At 35.5% G+C, this 23,550-nt stretch overlaps 1 protein-coding gene and 1 non-coding gene across 2 annotated transcripts; both read left to right on the forward strand.

The window, feature by feature from the left end:
- The first annotated feature begins 17,552 nt into the window (after positions 1 to 17,552).
- LOC136225211 (small nucleolar RNA R71) lies at positions 17,553 to 17,659 on the forward strand. Its single transcript, XR_010686938.1, has one exon. It is a non-coding gene; the product is annotated as a small nucleolar RNA R71 (small nucleolar RNA).
- Positions 17,660 to 21,196: 3,537 nt separating this feature from the next.
- Positions 21,197 to 22,819, forward strand: LOC136223497 (stemmadenine O-acetyltransferase-like). The gene has a single exon (XM_066011523.1). The coding sequence runs from the start codon at positions 21,385 to 21,387 to the stop codon at positions 22,717 to 22,719; it is 1,335 nt and encodes a 444-aa protein (XP_065867595.1). The 5' UTR covers positions 21,197 to 21,384; the 3' UTR covers positions 22,720 to 22,819.
- Positions 22,820 to 23,550: the final 731 nt, after the last annotated feature.

Below are 23,550 nucleotides of genomic sequence, written 5' to 3' on the forward strand. Positions count from 1 at the left end.
ATATCATCAGATAGTCTTTTTTATAACATTAAATAATAAATTTAAATCTACATCACTAGATCTTGATGCAATAGCTATTAAACACTCACCATATATGGAAATAATTTAGTCATCACCATTGAAAACAACCCTATATATATATATAGATCCACATACATCTTTCTAGTTTGTGCTGAACTACCATAAACTCAGACTTTGATATCAATTATAATAACACTATCCATTTCAATCCAAGTCTCATTCCTTTGGTCCAGTTTTCTAAAAATCGATCTAGGCGGCAATATGTAGAACACCATCCCGATTTCTTCAAATTAAACAGTATAAATAGGTTTAGCTATATTTGACTGCCTGTGTCAACGACCCTAAGCAGATCCGGACGATGCTTTTAAAAAAAGCCAATCTTAGAATTTTATATCAATTTTTTAATTGTAAATAAAATAGTAAATAACTAAAAACTAAAACAAAACCTCAAACTATAAAAAAAATTATTTTTAAGGATATTAATTCTATTCTATTGGAACATTTTGTTATTATTATTATATTCATATATTTTTATTTTTTTTAAGGAGATTAATGTAATAAACAATAAAATATATATATTTTTTATTTTAAATATTTTATATTATTATTATTTTTACATAATGTAACCCCTATTCTAATATTATTAATATTTATAGTTTTATATTAAAAAATATAAAAATACAAATCTGATTAATCCTTGATTGGTTTTCGGACTCTTCATTCGATTAACGTCTAAACGTTTTTACAACCTTCCTTGAATTTGATGACTTTAAGATGCATGTACATGTATTCGAAACATATTTTTTTACTAATATTTTTTGATTGAAGGCCGATTCGCGAGAGAGTACAAAAAACAGATATCCTAGTTATGCTGGCACGTCTGGAAATCACAGCAAACCCGAACCAATATTATTAAAGAAGAAAATGAAAGTTATAAAGAACCAAATACAAAAGTTCAAAATAAAACCATGTCAAGCAAAGTCGGGCAACAAAAATCAGGAATTAAATCCCACCAATGCAAACTATCAACCATATGACCAAAAGAGGCAAGAGAATCAGTAACCGCATTTCCTTCACGATAATGTGAGAAATGACAAATAACATGGAATCTAATTTTGATAAACAATCAATCCAACTCTGACGAACCACCCAAGGAAAAATAGTCGACTTACTACGCAACAACTGAACAACATAAGTAGAGTCACTCTCTAACCAAAGGTGACGCCAACCTTTGCCAAAAGCCATATAAATGGAATCCTTCAACTCAGCTAAAAAAGCAAAAGAAATGTCAAACGGGAATGCAAAAGCACCAAGGAACATACCATTTGAGGAACGTTAAATACCAGCACAACCTGCAACAACTGGACTACCCAAAACAGAAGCATCAATATTAACCTTAGTCCAAGCGACCGAAGGACGCTGCCAAACCATATGAATAATACGAGATCCCTTAGGAAATCTTCTATCAATTTTCAATTCCCTAAGAATTTGTAATTCCACAGAAGAATTCTAAGTAAAACCACGACCCTGATTTACCGCTTCACGAATTGCGCTCCAAATACGCCGAAGAACCAAAGAAATTACCGATTATATTTTTTTACTAATATAATTCAATCACTTCCTCTTCATTTCTGATATGAGACTCAATTTATTTTTACTCATCGTCATTCTTTAAGCCGCTTTTGTTCATGCATTTTACTCCGATACTTATTAAAGAAAAACTATTAGTAAATTCTCCCTTTAAACAACAAGCACATCTCAAAAGAATATCATTGCTTCTCAAATATGTTATCCACATCTTCAAAGCATAATCTACTTTTTCTTTCTTTCAATTGCTTTTTTTTTCATTAAAGTTACTTTAAAATTTCTTATCATAATATCCATCATCAGGTGAAGAATCAATATCAAATATATTTAAGGTTAATTACATATATAGTTCTTGTAGTATCATTGATTTACAAATGGATATCTGTGGTTATTTTTTTTTTTTTTTTTGCAAAAACAGTTCTGTAGTTACAAAATTTTACTTGTTTTTTTACTTTGCCAAATTTAACTGACAACGGCCTCAAAATAAAATTTTCAAGAATTAAATTTGTTAGTATCATATTTACTATGGAAACATATTTTTAATTTTTCAAAATCATCATTTTTGGAGTTTTCTCTCTCTAAACAATAATTTTCTATCACAAAAAATAACACATAAATAGCCTCAAACCTAAAAAGTTGAAGAATTAAAATTTCTTAAAATATCATTTAACTATTGAAAATTTTCATTTTGAGGTCGTTATTGGCCAAATTCCGACAAAGTGCATCAAAATATAAAATTTTGCAAACACGTTATGTGTTTGCAAAAAAAATACCACAAGTACCTATCTACACATCAGCGAAACTACAAAAGCATATATATATGTAAATAATCCTGAAATTCAACATCAGCCGACAAAAATATTTTGTGATAGCAAAGTGGTAATTACCACTGCACCCAATTAAAATGGAAGCACATCAATATAGGATAAAATAAAGTTAATGGGATAAGTTAAGTTTCAGAAATATATTTTCAGAATTTCTATATATATAATATATGTTCATCATATATTTAAAGTAAAAAAAAGTTCATGGATATAATCGAATCAAATGAGCATTAACTTTTTGTAAAAATAGATGTGACTTTACATTTTGGAAGATAGAATATTAATTTCCAGCATCACCATGGCAAATATTCTTCAATTAATGATATTTATTTGGATAAAGTGTAAAAAAATCTATGTGCTTTCAATTTTTTTTATTTTTTTTTGTCAAATTGGTATTTTGATTTTTTTTTTCCAAATGGGGACTACCATTTTTGTTTTGTTAAAAAGAAAAATTATTTAGTTTGCCACTATGAAATTAAAGATCTCAAAATAGAAAATTTAAGAATTAAAGTTATTTATTATTACATTTACTATGAAAACGAATTTTTATATTTCAAAATCATTATTTTCGGAGCTTTCTCTCTGCTCACAAAAATAACCTCAAAATTAAAAAGTGGAAGAATTAAAGTTAATTAGAATAAATATTGTTATTAATATTATTGGATTGTCATATTTTTATTTTTTTAATGTATATTAATATAACAAATATTAATATATATATGTTTTTTCATGTTAAATATTTTATGTTTTAATTATATTTATATAATAATTTATTTATTAAAATTTTACAACCTTACTTGGATCTGATGATGATTTTAAAATGTATATACATATATTAGAAACACTTTTTAGTAATATACTTCTGTCACTTCCTCTCCATTTCCAATATAAAACTTAATTCGTTTTGCCTTTATCGTTATTCTTTAAGCCGCCTTTTGTTCAAGCATTTTACTCCAACACTATCTCAAAACCCAATCATTACAATATATATATATATATATATATATATATATATATAATCAGTGGAAAGCATATTAGTAAATTAGCCATTTAAAGAAAAAGTATATCTAATAATTTTTGTTAGGAATAATTGAAATTACGATAAACGAAAAATAAGCAAACACACAAGAATTGTTTACCTAGTTCGCCACTCGATTAGAATGACTACGTCTGGGGGCACTACCAAACCAGGATATTTCACTATAATGAATGAAATGCGGATTACAAAGAAAGAGGTTACATTTATACTCCGTCATCTGCTGGTAGTGCTATGCCTTCAACTTTATTACCAAGGCCAGCTGAAGCCATACAAAGCTTCAGCTTCTCTAAGGTTACAACCTTAGTTAACATGTCTGCAGGATTCTCTGTGCCTGGAATATTCATTAACTGCAATATCTTCCTGTCCAAGAGATGCCGTATATAGTGATACTTCAACTCTATGTGCTTTGTTCTTGAGTGAAAGGCGGGATTCTTTGCCAAATGAATGGCACTCTGAATGTCGCTGTACAGAGTAGGATCCTTCTGCTCCTTTCCCAACTCACGCAAAAAATTCTGCAACCATACCATCTCCTTACTAGCCTCAGTCACTACAACATACTCAGCTTCTGCAGTAGACAAAGCCACCACCTTCTGCAGCTTTGAAGCCCAAGAGACAGCAGTACCACCCAATGTGAAGACATATCCGGTTGTACTTCTTCTCTTGTCAAGGTCACTAGATGCCAAATCTACATCCACATATCCTGTCAACATAACTTTCTTGCCCTCAAAACATAAGGCTTGTTCAGTGGTTCCCTTCAGGTATCTCAGAATCCACTTTATTGCTTCCCAATGCTTCTTACCAGGGTCTCCCATGAAACGACTAACAACTCCCACAGCATGTGTAATATCCGGCCTTGTGCACACCATTGCATACATGAAGCTGCCAATTGCTGAGGCATACGAAGTTCTCTCCATCTAGGCTCGCTCTTCTCTGCTCTTGGGTGAGTCCTGTTTAGATAGCTTGAAATGGCTACTCAAAGGAACCGTAGCTGGCTTAGCATCTTGCATGCCGAATCTAATCAAGACCTTCTTGATATACTCAGCTTATGAGAGATACAACTTTCCAGCCTTCCTATCTCTTTCAATCCTCATGCCCAGAATCTGCTTAGCTTCCCCGAGATCTTTCATAGCAAACCGCTCAGATAACTGCTTCTCCAGTTTTCTCACTTCTCGAGCACTCGACCCTGCAATCAGCATATCATCAACATACAACAGTAAAATTATGTAGCCTCCATCCAATTTCCTGAAGTAACAACAATGATAAGCTTCACTCCTCACGAACTCAATTTCATGCATGAATCCGTCAAATTTCTTGTACCACTGTCTTGGAGCTTGTTTCAAACCATACAAACTCTTGTTCAACTTGCACACCAGTTCAGCGTTATCAGACTCATAGGCCTGAGGTTGCTTCATATAGATGTCTTCATCTAAGTCCCCATGAAGAAATGCCGTTTTTACATCCATTTGCTGCAGCTCCAAATCTTTTGCAGCCACCATACTCAACACTAAACGAATAGTAGTTAGCTTCACCATTGGAGTAAAAACGTCAGTATAATTTATGTCGTACCTCTGCTGAAAGCCTTTCACGACCAGCCTTGCCTTGGAGCGCTTGCTACCATCAACCTCTTTTTTGATTCTGAAAATCCACCTGTTCTGTAGAGCCTTCTTACCCTTTGGAAGCTCAACAAGTTCCCAGGTGCCATTGGTCATCAAGTAATCCATCTCATCATCTATTTCAAGCCTCCACTTCCTTACATCCTCTCCACGAGATGCCTCCAAGTAGCTTTCTGGTTCACCACTATCTGTCAGTAGCATGTAGTTGCTTGAAGGCGTGTACCTGTCAGGTGCTCTACGCTCTCTAGTGGATCTGCGTAGTGTAATCGCTGGAGTTTGGGGTTCTTCTTCCTCCTCAACAACTACCTCCTCAACAACTACCTCCTTGCTCCCACCAGAATTCGTGATGTCTAGCTCCACGATCTCTGGTTCTAAATCAGCAGTATTAGATGCTCCCAGACTATCATTGTACATCATCTTCTCATTGAAAACAACGTCCCGACTGTGAATAATCTTCCTGTTCTGACTATCCCAGAACCGATGTCTGAAATCATCACCACCGTATCTAATAAATGTGCACTTAACAGACTTCGCATCTAACTTACTTCTCTCAAGGGGAGCAATATGAACATATGAATCACATCCAAATACTCGTAGAAAGGACAGATTTACCTGCTTGCCACTCCAAGCCTCTTCAGGAATGCCACTCTGCAAGGGAGTCGATGGCCCTCTGTTGATCAAGAATGCTGCAGTGTTAACTGCTTCTGCCCAGAATGTCTTCGGAAGTCCACACTTCAGTCTCATGCTTCTAGCACGCTCACACAAAGTTCTGTTCATTCGTTCTGCAACTCCGTTCTCTTGAGGAGTTCCTTTCAGAGTCTTCTCCATGCGGATTCCATTCTCAGCATAGAATTCCTTGAATTCCCTAAGCTCATACTCCCCACCATTGTCAGACCTCAAGCACTTTACCTTCAAACCTGTCTCATTCTCAACCAGGGCCTTCCATTTTCGAAAGGAATCAAAAGCATCAAATTTCTTTCTCAGAAAATAGATCCACACTTTCCTAGTGGAGTCATCAATGAGGGCATGTAATACAAAGCTCCACCAAGAGATTTCATAGGTGCAAGACCCCATAGATCGCTGTGAACTAACTCCAACTTCTCCAACTTCCCGAAGATACAATCCTCACACAGCCCAAGATCAGCAGATTTCAGACCCGGCAGCAGACCCTTTGAACACAGCACTTTCATCCCCTTTTCACTCATGTGACCAAGACGACAGTGCCACAAATCTGCATTGACATTCTCCCTCATGACATCAATGCTATTGAAAATGTTGTCTGTTAAGTACAACGATCCAACCTTCTCACCACGGGCAACCACCATGGCTCCTTTGGTCATTTTCCAAGTACCACCTACAAAGATTACACAATAACCGTTATCATTGTTGAGCGATTTTCGCAAGTGCACGATATACGCTTGTAGTAATAAAAGATATCGATCCCACAGGGAACGCTTTTTAACAAAAACTTATTTTGAATCGGTTAAATTCACTTTTAAGGTTTATAATATGGAAAATCGTTTAATTGGATTTGGTTTTGAAATTGCTAGAATAAGAATTAGATTAGAGTATAACAAATGTTAGAAAATACTTCTGAATTAGGGATAAATTTACAAAACAGAAACGTTTAGTTCTTTAGAAAAGTAAACAAATGTATTCGTTTGCATTAAGCAAAGAAAACAACTTTAAACTTTGTATAAATTATAACGATGAAATAAACGTCGATTCCTCTAATTTTAGGGCTTTGAACTGCAGTCAATCCTCCTGCGGTCGGGTTAGATCGCTACCTTAACCAAATTGATACTTTACTGATGATATCAATTTGCCTAAGTGTTCAACAAAGTTTCCTTGTAAAGATTTTGAATTCAACTACGTTTTAATGAAAACACCAGAACTCACTTCAGATCATTTACCAAAGTGCTACATAAAAATCTATCGAATAGAATGAACTTTATTAGATGAAATATAAATTTGATACAAGTTTACAGAGAACAAGAAGCATGGAAACTTTCGACGACTTGCAAGTGAACGGGTTGTCAATCCTTTCCTTGGGTTTCGTTAGAGTTTGTCAGGCTCAGGGGCGGATCCTCTACTAAATCTTCTCGCTGTAAATTCGTAATAGAGATACGGTCGGCTACTACCAAAATGTAAACTAATATGAACAAATCTAAACGCTACTGTGTTTGTAATTATTGAATAAACAATGTGTCTACATCATATTGCTTTTTACAGAAATGAACTCTAAATTCTGAATCACTTGATTCGGAATTCCTGCATTAATTCTATACTAATCTTCTCTTTTTCTATATCTCCAACCCTCCATCAACTCTTTATTTATAGACGTTGAAGAGTCGAGATTGAAGTGTCGTGTCCGTTGTGAAGGGTCGTATCCTCTGCGAAGAGATGTTTTTATCCACCCGAACGAACGCGTTTCGTCGAAAACGAATTTGTGCGAATGGCTCTCCAGGGATTTCTGAACTTGCCGAGAATGCAAATTCTCGACCGAGAATGGGGGAGCAATTATTTGGTCTTCGAAATCGTCAAGGGAAAAAGTTGGTGACGCGTGTCGCGATCGAGAATGGAGGATTCTCGGTCGCGACACGGAGTGTTTTCCGTTTCTTCGACCTTTGTCCTCAACCTCGTTTTGGCGTGTTTGATCTTCGTCGTCTTCGACTCCTTTTGTAGGGTTTTTCTTCTGCTTCTAACCTCTTTTCGCTCCTATTTGGATTTTACCAAATATTTAGGTACCTTGCAAGAAAGAAACATATTCGAAAGTAAAAGTATTCTAAACAGGTATAAATAGTATGAATTCGAAGCAAAACTGATGTAATTATTGATGATATTTTAGGTATATTTTGGGCTTAACAATCATCCATTTGCCCAATTGACAACAGATTTCTCTTTAGGCCAGGAACATGCTTTACTCCAGACAGCTTTATCACAGATCCATTCGGGGATTTGATCGAAACATCTCCCTTCGCTACAATCTCCAAAGGCTCATCATCAGCAAGATAAACCTTTCCGAATTTCCCAGGGGTATAGTTCCATCAAATCTGCACTACTACATGAATGAAACGAAGCTCCTGAGTCTAATACCCAAGACTCCAGAGGACTTCTTACACTCAATACCAGGGCTTCAATTGACTTAAAATTCAACATGTATTATGGCTAAAGTTTCCTTAAAAACTTCAATTGGTGTTAATGTAAGACGAAATCAAACCGAGCTAAAAATGTTAGTTTAATTTAATGCCTATAAACCTAATTGAAAATTTAAAATAAGATTTATTGTATCATGAATTTCATCATATAAAATAGAGATTGAAATAAAGAATTTATTAACTTTAATACATTCACTCGAGACAATTTTACTTAAAATCGTATTGGAGATTTGTGAAAAATTTTAAAAATTATTACCCGTATAGAAATATTATTTCTAATGATAATGATAACCTAAAAATAATCATAAGTTAAAATATTTTAAAAAATAAAAATATATGTTTTATAAAAATAATGTTAAATAAATTGTGTTACAATATATGTTGCATTTGCATAAAACAAGTGTTGCATTTATAAATTAGTCTTATTCATTGCATAAAAATTATTCGTTGCATTTATAATTCGTACTAAAAATTAAAATGATATATGTATATCTCCTCCCATACTTTAAATTGGACCATGTCCTCATTGGTGCAAATAGGGATATAACATGAAAAATAAGCACGAAATAAAGCATACGAAATAAAATAGAAATTTAGCAAATAAAAATCATTCAACATAGAATTAATATTGTACGAAACATAATAAATAGTAATATTGTGCCAAACTGAAATTTAAAAACAACATAATAAGATAAAAAGAAAAGATAAAACCTAAGCATTAGGCGGGGAATCCGGAGGGGTTGGTGAAGTTTCCACACTTCGGCGACGGAAGAATGAAAGCATCCGATGCCGAGTAGACCTGTGCTCGCGCCTCAAAGTATTGAGGTTGTCATTCATCACCATATTATTTTCCACCAAATCATCAATTCTTAAATTCATTTAGCGATTATTGGAATTGATTTGGTCTAAAATCCGCCTTAAATCCACCGGATCATCATCTTGAGGTGCATGGGGTGGTGGTTGAGCTTGCGGTGCATCTTCCTCTTCCTCCACCGGGCCTCCTTCGTCGGTACCTACAAATTGGGAACTTGAAGCCCCTCCACCCATAGTGCCACGAAGATGGGAAATACGGGAAGCATATGAAATAAAAACAGGAGGAACCGAAGTAAGCAATAAGTGAGCCCGCTCAAGTGCCGAAATGTCCAAAATCGGAACATACCCATGGTAGGTGGACATGTCATAATCTGCTAATTCACCCCGTGCTCCCAAAACAATTTCAGTGATAAAGTTACCGAGAGAAACTTGAATGGTATGAGCCCTCGAAGCACGAAATAAATTGTCAAATAGCATACCGATGCTATCAACCCTCAAACCCTTAAACAAACAATCCAAAACGAACAAATCCCGAACTTGAATTTTTAAGCTCTCAACACGACCAAATAATGAAAAACTCAGAAATTTGTGAAAGAAGAACACACAATTGTCCTTAATCAACTTGCGTGAGGTATTTTTGGAGTTAAAATATTCTTGATCCGAAAGAGTTTGCCAAATAGAGTCGTTATCAAAATCCTTAGGCTTGTCACAGAAATCATCAGTAGGGAAACCAAACATATTCCCCATAGCCTCATAATCTATGGCATAAGTTACACCATTATTTCTAAAGGAAATTGATGTCTTCTTTTTATTCATGGTCAAAGTGACCAAAAATTCTACCACATATTCCGTAATACGGGGAAAACGCATAGAAACAAATGCTTGCCAACCCAAAATTTCAATGAAAGCATTAATTCTAGTAGAGAAATTCAATGCTCTTACCGAATCGAAGTCAAGGAAGTGCATATCCACAAACTCCCGATTGGAATTGGAAAAGTGAATGAATCGATCGGCTTCCTCCTCCGTTTGAATGTCAAAATAGGCTCCGCAACGTATACGAAGGCGATTAGATTCCGTAACTTGAGGCTTGTGACCAACACGCTTTGTTCTAGGCATGTTAATGGTGTTTAGGGTTTGCAAAGAAGAAGAAGAGATGAAAAGAGAGAAAATCAAAGGTTGAAGATGAGGTCGGAGTTGTAATGAGGAATTGAATTGATAAGTGATTAGAGAGGGTAAAGAATAAATTGGGAAGAGTAAAAGTAATGTATGGGGAAGAGTTTAGAGTAGGGGATTGGGTAAAAAGTGAGGTGATGTGAGGTTTGTGTAAGGAGTAGGTTTATATAGGGTGAAATAGGGAGATGTATAGGTAGAGTAGAAATAGGAATAGGCTCAAAAATAGTGCCAAAATCCGGATTAATTCGGCCTACAGGTCGCGTGTCGCAACCGAGAATGCCGATCCGCGGTCGCGGCACGCGAATTTCAGAGAATTTTTTGCTCTGAATTCGGCCTGTTTTTGCTGGACTAACCGAGAATATATAATTCTCGGCCGAGAATCGGTCCATTGTGCTGTTATAAGTGTATTTTGACTTGGTTTGTGCAATGTTTTTAATTAATTGTGTCCTGAATTAAATTAAAACTGTACCTGCACTTAAAAACTTAAATGAAAAACATTGAATACAAGGAAAACCAAAGGTTTATCCTTATTAATTGTAAAAATAAAGAGAAATAAATGTCATATTAAGAATTAATGAAACATTAATGTACATTTATGCATATAAGTTAAATGAATCATGTTAAGTGAAATAAATACAAGTTCATGTATTAATTAATTGAGTTAAACCTAAAGTTAAAATGGATTAAATGTATAATGAGAGAAAAGTATGATCATATTTGTTAATTAATAAAAGCCATATTAGTGTATTATAACCATTTTTATTTTCATTTGAGCAAGAATGACTAGAAGTGGTCAATATGAAGAGTTTTAGTATAGAGTGATCCATGATCACACAGGAAATGGAGCAAATGTATATTAAATTTAGTCAAAACAAGAAATCAACGAAAATAAGTAGAAATTTTATTGAATCAACATATATGTACAAAAATTGAAACAAAATATAAAAACAAAGAATGAAATGAAATAACACAAAATACATAAATATTTACAAAATATTAAAAGAAAAACTTATAAACTTGAACTATTCTATATACTCATCCCTATCAATCGGGATTTCTCTAGCCCTATAGCGTTCAATTTTCAATTGCACGAAAGTTTGACGTTCTGGTGCAGAAAGAAAATGCGGGCCTGCTCGAAAAACACGTTTCACTAGACCTTCGTATTCTAAAAACTCATAGTCTAGTGTCGGAAAAGATTCATCCTCACTCCAAGGAACAACAATAGTACCCTTGGTACCGAGAATTATTCTGCAAATTATATTCCCGAATCCAATCTTTTTATCCTTGGATCGAGAAGCGGCAACAAGACCCTCCATCAGAATTTTTGAAGAATCAACTGTATTCCCTTGGAATATATCTCCAAGGACATATAAGTCGGTGTCATGGACCACACTGCTAAATGTGCGACCGAACAGACTGTGACACAGAAACTTGTGTAGATACATCATTGAATTGGAGTGAAATGATTGATTGTAGGCGAGTCGAGGATTGAAACGCCAGAATCCAGTGAGCATTCTCCATATGTCTGTGGATGTCATATCTTTGCCAGGATGACGTTTGATTGTATCCCTCGGGGGAAAACCAAACCAGGCATGCAACTCGGGATATCCGAAAGTAAATATTTCGCCATCTCGACGAAAACTAAGAGGCACCCTTCGTTTGTTAACAAAACGAACGGTACAGAAAAACTCGAGAATCCAATCGCCAATTATAGGAAATCGCATGTTGGCGAATTTTGTCCAACCTAATCGTTCCAAATAGCGACTCACGTCATCGCTTATTCCGAGTTGTTTATTCAAAAACTCATCCATATATAACATTCCAACGAAGAACTTGTAACGAAGCCTCCAGTAGCGCATGCCTTCATCATGATTGAAGATAGAAAATGGCGCACCATATCGTTTGGATAAGTCGGGACGTTTATTGCTTGAAGCAGAAATTTTCTTAGGGGATTTGTGTTTAGTAGTCATGGTTTTGTGAGGAACGAAAGAAACAAATGTGTCTGTAACTTAGTTAACAATGGTGTTTTGAGAAAATCAGAATTTTGTTCTGATAGAGATGAAAAGAAAATAATGTAACAGAACTTTGATCCTCTAGGATTTATTTATAGGATTTTAGGACGAAAAGAGGTGTTGTTTTGATGCGAAAAGGCATAAAATCATACCTCTGAAAGTTGAAGAAACTCAATTTTTCGATTTTGAAAAGCTGTGTCTGCAGGATGAAGAAGATACAGGTCTGATGGTGTAAAAAAAACTCGTGTCGCAACCGAGAATCCCAATTCTCGGTCGCGACACGCTGATTTCCTCGCGGAAATCAGGCGTCGAAACCCTATATTTCTGATTCTCGGCCGAGAATATAAATTCTCGGTAAGTTCAGAAAATTCCTTACCTGTTTAGACAATTCTGAAAATGTGAATTCTCAACTGAGAATTCCAAATTCTCGGCTGAGAATCACCAAATTTCTCCTAATTCGAACTAAAGACCTAAAATTACAATAAAAGCATGACTTAAACATATTTTTATGCATCTAAATCTTAATATAAAGTCTATTAATAATTAAAAATCATAAAATTGGCATATGTAAAAATTTAAACTAAACTAAATTAAAAACTACCAAATCAAAACAAAATAAAATAAAATAAAAATAAAAATAAAAATAAAGTACATTAAATTTAAATGAATTAATCTTCAGAAAAATGCGTTACGAACGCAATTTCTTTGTTTGAAACATTTTCGTAATAGATTTTACATCTATTACTGTTAACTTTGAAACGAACTCCGTCAGGTCCTCCAAGTTCTAAAGAGCTATAATCAAATACTTTAATGACTAGATATGGTCCTGTCCATCTGGACTTAAGTTTACCTGGAAATAAACGGAGCCGTGAATTAAATAACAGCACATTGTCCCCAATGTTAAAGCTTTTGACTTTAATCTTGGCGTCGTGCCATTTTTTCACTTTTTCTTTATATATTTTCGCATTGTCATAAGATAGATGACGTAACTCGTCTAGCTCATTTAAGTTGAGCAAACGTTTCTTACCTACTTGTTGCAAATTAAAGTTAAGTTCCCTAATAGCCCAATAGGCTTTGTGTTCTAATTCGACTGGCAAATGACATGCCTTCCCATACACTAATCGGTATGGAGTCATTCCTATTGGTGTTTTAAATGCAGTACGGTATGCCCATAACGCATTGTTGAGTTTACAAGACCAATCTTTTCTTGAAGATGAAACTGTTTTCTCTAGAATCCATTTGAGTTCTCTATTTGATATCTCTGTCTGACCATTCGATTGAGGATGGTATGGCGTTGACACGCGGTGACGTACTCCATATTTTTTCATAAGTATATCAAAACTTCGGTTTATAAAATGGGTATCGCCATCAGTTACAATGACTCTAGGACAACCGAATCTACAAAATATATCTTCAAGAAAACCAACACCAACTTTAGAATCGTTCGTCGGGGTTGCAATTGCTTCAACCCACTTCGAAACATAATCTACGGCGACTAATATGTAAGTTTTACCAAAAGAAGGGGGAAAAGGTCCCATGAAATCTATTCCCCACATGTCGAAGACTTCAACTTCTAACATGTTTGTGAGGGGCATCTCATCTTTTCTGCCTAAATTTCCTGTTCTTTGGCACTTATCACAACGAATAATAAATGAACGGACGTCTTTAAACAATGTAGGCCAAAAGAATCCACATTCTAATATCCTGGCTACTGTCTTACTAACGCCGTTATGTCCCCCATACGAGCTAGAATGGCATTCCGACATTATAGACTCATATTCATTTTCACTAACTCATCTCCTAATTATTCCGTCACCACAAGTTCTGAACCAAAAAGGATCTTCCCAAAAATACTGTTTAATGTCAAAGAAGAATTTCTTCTTTTGTTGGAAAGTTAATCCTTCCGGAACAATGTTGGCTGCGAGATAATTTGCAATATCCGCATACCATGGCGACATGACACTTTTTATTTGATAGAGATATTCATCAGGGAAATCATCTTGTATACCGATAGTCTCATCTATAGGACCGTTTTCATCTTCGAGTCTTGATAGATGATCGGCGACAAGGTTTTCTACTCCCTTTTTGTCTTTAATTTCTAGATCAAATTCTTGTAACAATAAAACTCATCTAATTAGATGTAGTTTTGCATCTTTCTTAGCAAATAAATATCTTAAAGCTGCGTGATCGGTATAAATAATGACTTTCGAACCTAACAAGTATGACCTAAACTTATCACATGCAAAAACTACAGCTAACATTTCCTTTTCGGTTGTGGTGTAGTTTAATTATGCACCGGACAGGGTGTGTGACTTGCATAATAAATGACATGAAGTTTCTTATCCCTTCTTTGACCTAAAACACATCTGACGGCTAAGTCGCTTGCATCACACATGATTTCAAAAGGTAAATCCCAATCGGGTTTAGCAATAATAGGTGCACTGACTAAAGCTGTTTTCAATGTTTCGAAAGCTTTAACGCAATCTTCATTAAAATCAAAGGTTGAATCTTTCATGAGTAAATTAGTAAGTGGTATGGAAATTATAGAGAAACTTTTAATAAATCTTCTGTAAAAACCTGCATGTCCTAAAAATGACCTTACTCCCTTAACAATAGTTGGAGGGGGTAATTTTTCTATCATAGAAGTTTTTGCTCTATCTACTTCTAATCCCTTTTTAGATATTTTATGTCCTAAAACAATTATCTCGTCAACCATGAAATGACATTTTTCCCAGTTTAATACTAAATTTGTTTCTTCACACCTAGACAAAACTTTATCCAAGTTCTGTAAGCATGAATCGAAGGAATCTCCATAAACGAAAAAATCATCCATTAAAACTTCCATGATATCTTCAATGAAATCATTAAAGATCGCAGTCATACACCGTTGAAATGTTGCTGGTGCATTAAATAGACCAAAGGGCATTCTCCTATATGCAAATGTTCCATAAGGACATGTGAAGGTTGTTTTGTCTTGGTCATCCGGGTAAATATATATTTAAAAGAATCCGAAGTAGCCATCTAGAAAACAATAGAAAGCATGACCAGCTATTCGTTCGATCATTTGATCAATGAAAGGTAGAGGAAAATGGTCTTTCCTAGTTACTTTATTAAGGTTCCTGTAATCTATACAAACTCTCCAACCGGTGGTGGTTCGTGTAGGTATTAATTCACCTTCGTCATTCCTTACAACAGTTATGCCTCCCTTTTTAGGTACACAGTGGATTGGACTGACCCATTCACTATCCGAAATAGGATAAATGATTCAATTGTCTAGAAGTTTAGTAATCTCGTTTTTGACTACTTCTTTCATATTCGGATTTAAGCGTCTTTGCCTATCCGCTTTAGGTGGCTTATCTTCTTCTAAGTGAATTCTGTGCATTACAATACTAGGATTAATTCCTTTTAAGTCTGAAATTTGCCATCCCATACTTCCTATTCTATTTCTAACAACTTTCTTTAATTTTTCTTCTTGATCCTGTGTTAATTTGTTAGAGATAATTATAGGTAGAGAATCGCCTTCGCCTAAGAAAGCGTACCTCAAATGGTTTGGTAATTCTTTAAGTTCTAATTTAGGTGGAATTATAAATGAAGGCGGAACTGGTCCATCTTCTCGAATCAAAGGCTCTGGGTCTTTATCTTCTAATTCTTCACTCATTATAGGTTCTATTATTTCTTCTTTTTGAATAATGTCATTTACACATTCTTCAACTAAATCAAGTTTCATACAAGCGAAATCCTCCATAGGATATTTCATTGCTTGGTTCATATCAAACTCGATCTTATCGTCTCCTATTCTTAAAACTACTTTCCCTTCCGACACATCAACTAGAGCACGTCCCGTGTTCATGAACGGTCTACCAAAGATTAGCGGACAATTAACGTCATATGCAAAATCTAATATAACGAAATCGGTAGGAAAAATAAATTTGTCAACTTTAACTAAAACATCTTCGATAATACCATATGGTCTTTTAGTGGTTTGGTCTGCTAATTGCAAAACCATATTGGTACATTTGATATCTTCTTCTAAGCCTAACTTATTAAAAATAGATAATGGCATCAAGTTTATGCTTGCTCTTAAATCACAAAGACAACTTGGGAATTCAATATCTCCCAACTTACACGGAATGGTAAAACATCCGGGATCTTTGAGTTTAGTGTGCAGATTACTTGACACAATTGAACTACAATCTTCAGTTAGCGAAATGGATGAAATTCCTTCCCAACTGATTTTCTTTGAAATTAAATCTTTTAGGAATTTACCGTAATTGGGAATTTGCGTAATCGCATCCATAAACGTCAAATTAATATGCAAATTTTTAAGTTTGTCTAAAAATGTTAAAAGTTGTTTGTCATAGTCCTTATTGCGGACTTTGTGTGGAAAAGGTGGTTTGGGTACAAAAGTTTTTGTACTTGAGTCAATTAATGTATCTTTTTGGTTTAATATATCTTCTTTGGATTTTGGTAAATCAGTTCCTGGTAAAGTTGAATTTCCGGGCATCTCCGGACCTAAGTAATTTTTCCCTGAACGAAGAGTGATAGCCTTTACATGCTCTTTCGGATTTTCCTCCGTATGGCTGGGAAGACTTCCCTCTTTGCGGGATGGAATTGATTTAGCGAGTTGTCCAATTTGAACCTCCAAATTATAGATGCTAGATGATTGGTTTTTAATAAACTGATCGAATTTATTCTCGATCCGTTTTAAAACCATTGTCGTGATTACTTATTTTTCCGCTCATAGCATCAATAAATTTATCGATTTTAGAAGTAAAGTGATAATCGTATCTCTTGATTGATTTTGATAATTAGTGGTACGATTTTGATTAGCATTAGCATTATTATTATTATCCCTCCAGTTAAAGTTAGGATGATTTCTCCATCCAGGATTATATGTATTGGAATAAGGGTTATTAGTTTGGTTTTGCCCTTGGACAAAATTTACCTGTTCAATTTCGCTCATACCTTCATAATCTACATCCGTTTGGATTGGTTTACCATTAGGATCGCACGGTGCCATAAACCTATCAATTTTGTGCGATAAGGCAGAAAATTGGGCTTACAACATCGCAACTGGATCAAGATTCACTATACCTTTAACCGATGACGTAGTTGAGGATGATGGTTTCGCCACTGGTATATGTCCACGTTCCGCGGGCCACATACTACTGTTGATTGCCATTTTCTCCAAAAGTTCTCTTGCTTGGGCCGACGTTTTCTTCATGAATAACCCTCCACACATAGCATCTAATGAACCTCTAGTTGTAGGATTCAATCCATTATAAAATGTTTGCATTAAAAGTTCAGCGAACAGTTGGTGGTGTGGGCATAAACGTTGAAGTTATTTAAAACGTTCCCAAGCCTCATAAAGAGTTTCATTATCATTTTGAGAAAAAGATGTTAACTCTTTAATGACTCTTGCGGTTTTTGCTAATGGAAAATATTTTGATAAAAATGTTTGGGCTAATTGCTCCCAAGTTTCAAATGTTGCGGCTGGCATAGAAGTTAACCATTCTTTGGCTCGATCCTTCAAAGTAAAACGAAAAAGGCGAAGTTTGATTGCTTCCGCAGTCACATCTGTTATTTTAAAAGTGTCGCAAATTTCTAAGAAATTTGTCAAATGGGTGTTAGGATTTTCGTTAGGCAACCCGTAAAATGTTACATTATTTTGCAACATATTAAGCAATGCTGGCTTAATTTGAAATTGGTTTGCATTTATTTGGGGTCTAACTATGCTGTTTGTTACACCTGCTACTCCTGGCCTAGCGTAATCCATAAGTGTAGCCATAATTTCTGGCTCAGTAACTCTGGTTTTTATCGGAGTCTTGTTTTTGTTTTTGTTTTTCTTGTTTTTCTTGTTCTTTTTAACCGTTTTTTCAATTTCTGGGTCTAGCGGTTTTGGTGGAATGCCTGAACTTCGAGAACTGCGCATGAACTTGAAATTTCGCACGAACCGAAACTACCTTCAAAACAGAATTTGAAAAATAAATATGTTAGTAATTTGAAATAAGTAAAATATAAAATTTTGAATAAGTAAAAATAAACCTAGATTCGAAATAAAACATGAAAAAAATCTAAATTTTTGTCAAAAATTTTGGCGTTCCCCGGCAACGGTGCCAAAAACTTGTTGAGCGATTTCCGCAAGTGCACGGTATACGCTTGTAGTAATAAAAGATATCGTTCCCACAGGGAACACTTTTTAACAAAAACTTATTTTGAATCGGTTAAATTCACTTTTAAGGTTTATAATATGGAAAATCGTTTAATTGGATTTGGTTTTGAAATTGCTAGAATAAGAATTAGATTAGAGTATAACAAATGTTAGAAAATACTTCTGATTTAGGGATAAATTTACAAAAAAGAAACTTTTAGTTCTTTAGAAAAGTAAACAAATGTATTCGTTTGCATTAAGCAAAGAAAACAACTTTAAACTTTGTATAAATTATAACGATGAAATAAACGTCGATTCCTCTAATTTTAGGGCTTTGAACTGCAGTCAATCCTCCTACGGTCGGGTTAGATCGCTACCTATTGATACCCTACTGATGATATCAATTAGCCTAAGGGTTCAACAAAGTTTCCTTGTAAAGATTTTGAATTTAACTACGTTTTAATCAAAACACCAGAACTCACTTCAGATCATTTACCAAAGTGCTACATAAAAATCTATCGAATAGAATGAACTTTATTAGATGAAATATAAATTTGATACAAGTTTACAGAGAACAAGAAGCATGGAAACTTTCGACGACTTGCAAGTGAACGGGTTGTCAATCCTTTCCTTGGGTTTCGTTAGAGTTTGTCAGGCTCAGGGGCGGATCCTTTACTAAATATTCTCACTGTAACTTCGTAATAGAGATACGATCGGCTACTACCAAAATGTAAACTAATATGAACAAATCTAAACGCTACTGTGTTTGTAATTATTGAATAAACAATGTGTGTACATCATATTGCTTTTTACAGAAATGAACTCTAAATTCTGAATCGCTTGATTCGGAATTCCTGTATTAATTCTATACTAATCTTCTCTTTTTCTATATCTCCAACCCTCCATCAACTCTTTATTTATAGATGTTGAAGAGTCGAGATTGAAGTGTCGTGTCCGTTGTGAAGGGTCGTATCCTCTGCGAAGAGATGTTTTTATCCACCCGAACGAACGCGTTTCTTCGAAAACGAATGTGTGCGAATGGCTCTCCAAGGATTTATGAACTTGCCGAGAATATAAATTCTCGGTCGAGAATGGGGGAGCAATTATTTGGTCTTCGAAATCGTCAAGGTAAAAAGCTGGTGACGCGTGTCGCGACCGAGAATGGAGGATTCTCGGTCGCGACACGGAGTGTTTTCTATTTCTTCGACCTTTGTCCTCGTCCTCGTTTTGGCGTGTTTGATCTTCGTCATCTTCGACTCCTTTTGTAGGGTTTTTCTTCTGTTTCTAACCTCTTTTCGCTCCTATTTGGATTTTACCAAATATTTAGGTACCTTGCAAGAAAGAAACATATTCGAAAGTAAAAATATTCTAAACAGGTATAAATAGTATGAATTCGAAGCAAAACTGATGTAATTATTGATGATATTTTAGGTATATTTTGGGCTTAACAATCATCCATTTGCCCAATTGACAACAGATTTCTCTTTAGGCCAGGAACATGCTTTACTCCAGACAGCTTTATCACAGATCCATTCGGGGATTTGATCGAAACATCTCCCTTCCCTACAATCTCCAAAGGCTCATCATCAGCAAGATAAACCTTTCCGAATTTCCTAGGGGTATAGTTTTCCATCAAATCTGCACTACTACATGAATGAAACGAAGCTCCTGAGTCTAATACCCAAGACTCCAGAGGACTTCTTACACTCAATACCAAGGCTTCTGCTGCTGTTTCTGCAGTTGAATTACTCAGAATCAACACATCACCAAAATCCTCGCTGGCTGAATTCACTGACTTCTCCTTCTGCGGTGCCTTATATTCACTCTTGTAATGACCATTCTCATTACAATTCCAGCACTTGATGTGGCTCTTGTCCTTCACAGGTTTCCCTCTCCCTTTGGACTTAGACCTGCCACGATTCTGCTTTGACCTGCGATCTGACCTGCCCCGATTCTCTGCATTCAAGGCTAATCTAGATGTGGAACCTGACTCTTTCCTGCGAATCTCCTCGCTTATAATCAAGTCTCTGACATCATCAAACCTAAGTTTTTCTTTCCCTACTGAAGCACTTAGGGCAGTAACCGTGCCGCTCCAACTCTCTGGTAAAGAAGATAAGAATTAGGGCTAATACCTCTTCGTCGAAATCAATATCTACAGAACTTAATTGAGTGATTGTCATATTAAAATCATTCAGGTGCGTCGCCACTGCTATATTCTCCGTCATCTGCAGATTAAACAGTCGCCGCATCAGATGAACTTTGTTTGCCACGGAAGGCTTCTCGTACAACGAACTCAAGATCTCCAACATCTCCTTCGTGGTCTTTGCCTTCACCGTGTGATGCGCCATGTTTTTGGACAGCGACAGGCGAATCACGCTCATCGCTTTTCTGTCCAATAGCTTCCACTCTTTTCATCATACATATCCTCCGGCTGCTCACCCAGAGGCTGGTACAGATATTTACCGTACCGGTAATCCTCGATCTGCATCTTCCAGAAACTGAAATCCGAACCATCGAATTTCTCCAGAGGGGTTTTCCCGTCTCCCATCGTAATTACCCTCGCTCTGATACCAGTTGTTAGGAATAATTGAAATTACGATAAACGAAAAATAAGCAAACAAACAAGAATTGTTTACCCAGTTCGCCACTCGATTAGAATGACTACGTCTGGGAGCACTACCAAGCCAGGATATTTCACTATAATTAATGAGATGCGGATTACAAAGAAAGAGGTTACATTTATACTCCTCAAGGAACCCTAACCGTCTGAAACCCTAACAGGCCGAAACCCTAACCGCCCCCGTACCCCCGTCCAACTCAGCAACGAGTTGGATCGCTTCAGTTGGGCCCATCGCTTCAGTTGGGTCTATATATATTAGTCTCCAGAAGCCCAATAATTTTATGTGTAATCAGTGGAATGCAGGACTACTATATGTGTTGTTATATTCTAATTTATTTTTTATAAAATATTTGTTCCAAGATTCAACATTAAAATGGAAGTTTCAGTTGTATCAGTAGAAAGCATAAGACCATCTTCTTCACATGTTCATCATCTCAAACCTTTCAATCTTTGCCTTTTAGACCAGCTTATACCCAACACTTATACTCCTCTAATTCTCTTCTACAACACTAAGAATTTTCATCTGAAAAACACCCAAATCACAGCTCAACTAAAATGGTCACTCTCCAAAACTCTAAATCTCTACTACCCTTTATCAGGAAGAGTGAAAGACAACCTTATAATCGAAAACTTCGACTCGGGTGTTCCTTATTTCGAAGCACGAGTAAACAGTCATTTGTCGGATTTCCTCCGAGATCATCAAATAGAAACGTTGAATAGGTTCCTTCCATACCAAAATTTCTACAGACAACTTGATCCAACAATACCACAACTAGCTGTGCAAGTGAATGTTTTCGACTGTGGCAGCATTGCTCTCGGCCTGTGTTTGTCCCACAAGATCATGGATGGAATAACATCCTGTTCCTTTCTTAAGACATGGGCAGCCAATTTTAGTGGTTCCTATAAAAACCTCATACAGCCTAGTCTATCCGAGTCTTCGTCGATGTTTCCACCGCAGAAATCATTATCTTCTCGCTATACATCATTGATGGATGGCATTTGGTTCGGTGAACGCAGGTGCAAGACAAGGCGATTCGTGTTCGATGCGAATGCAGTAGCTGCCTTGAGGACAAAAGGAAGAAGTGAGTTCATAGAGAATCCAACTAGAGTTCAAGCATTAAGTGCTTTCATATGGAAATGTGCTATGAGAGCTTGCAATAGAATATCAGGTTCCTCCATTCGGCCATCTGTGATGATTCAATCAGTGAATATCCGAAGACTAACCAAGCCACGAATGTCGAGACATTCGATTGGAAACCTGGTTTTGCATTCAAATGCAAGGTATAATCCTGACGAGATGGAGATGGAGATGAATCAGTTGGTGAGTTTATTACAAGAAAGTATAGGAAAAATCAATTGTGAATATGTAAAGACTATATCAGGTGATGAAGGGTGTTCAGCCATTTTAAGAGATACAGATGAGCTCATAGAGGCTTCCATGGAGAACAATCCTCATGTGTTTGCCTGTGCAAGTTGGAATTCTTTAGGTTTAGCTGAGATTGATTTTGGATGGGGGGAGCCTATTTGGGTTGGAGTATGTGGAGAGATGAGTTGTGATATAAATGATGTGATTCTTGTAGATACAGGAATAAGAAGAAGCAATTCATTTGAGGCATGGATCACATTAGAAGAGACCACCATGGATGTTCTTCAACATGATCCTGAGTTTCTTGCTTTTGCAAATTCCTCTGAAAACGTTGTAATCTAATTTGATTGATTTGGTGTATGATCCTTTCGATTTCTTCTGTTTGAGAAGATGATTTTTCAATTTGTCATATATTGAAACATGTTCTGGGTTGTAAAAGCTTTATTGGGTGTGCATTTCTGATTATGTTCTTCATCTTTGTGTTATTTACTTCCATAGGTCGTATTCGAGGATTAATAATGCAAATTATGCAGAAATTCAAGTTTCAAGAGTTTTAAATAGGAGAAATTTTGTTTATTAGGGAAAAAGATGAAAAAGTTATATTTACTGACAAAGTTGGTGTTGAAATAATAAAATTATAATTAATAGCGTCTTTAATTTGGTTAATTGTATTTTCCAAAAGTAAAATTTTTTACTCTTCCCTTGTACATGTGAAAGTTTATATATTTGATCCAACAAATTGGTATCAAGAAAATAATTCAATTGAAGCATGGATGACATTAGATGAGAACACCATGGATGTTTTGGAAAGTGATCCTGAATTTCTTGCTTTTTCTTCTTTGAATCCATGTATAAGCAGTGACTGAGGCAGGGAATAGAGTCTCGGGGTGCAATTACAGTGTCTCTAGACCTTTTTCAGACCAAGAAATGTCTGAAACCATCTCTCCCAGGATGGATTTGGATGGCCGGGTCTAACGATCCATTATGAGTTTAGAGCTTGATTTTAAAGAAAATTTTCAAGAATTAAATAATATTTTAAGCGACTTTAATTCTTCAAATTTTTAAATTTGAGGTCATTTATGTATTGTTTTTTGTGGAAGAGAAAATTAATATTTAGAGAGAGAAAACTTCAAAAATGATAATTTTAACAAATAAAAAAGTGGTTCCATATTA

Source organism: Euphorbia lathyris, chromosome 3, assembly GCF_963576675.1.
Source record: "Euphorbia lathyris chromosome 3, ddEupLath1.1, whole genome shotgun sequence".
NCBI lineage: Eukaryota > Viridiplantae > Streptophyta > Magnoliopsida > Malpighiales > Euphorbiaceae > Euphorbia > Euphorbia lathyris.

Coding starts and splice junctions, on each gene's coding strand:
- LOC136223497 (XM_066011523.1), top strand. CDS start 21,385: ATGGAAGTTTCAGTTGTATCAGTAGAAAGCATAAGACCATCTTCTTCA.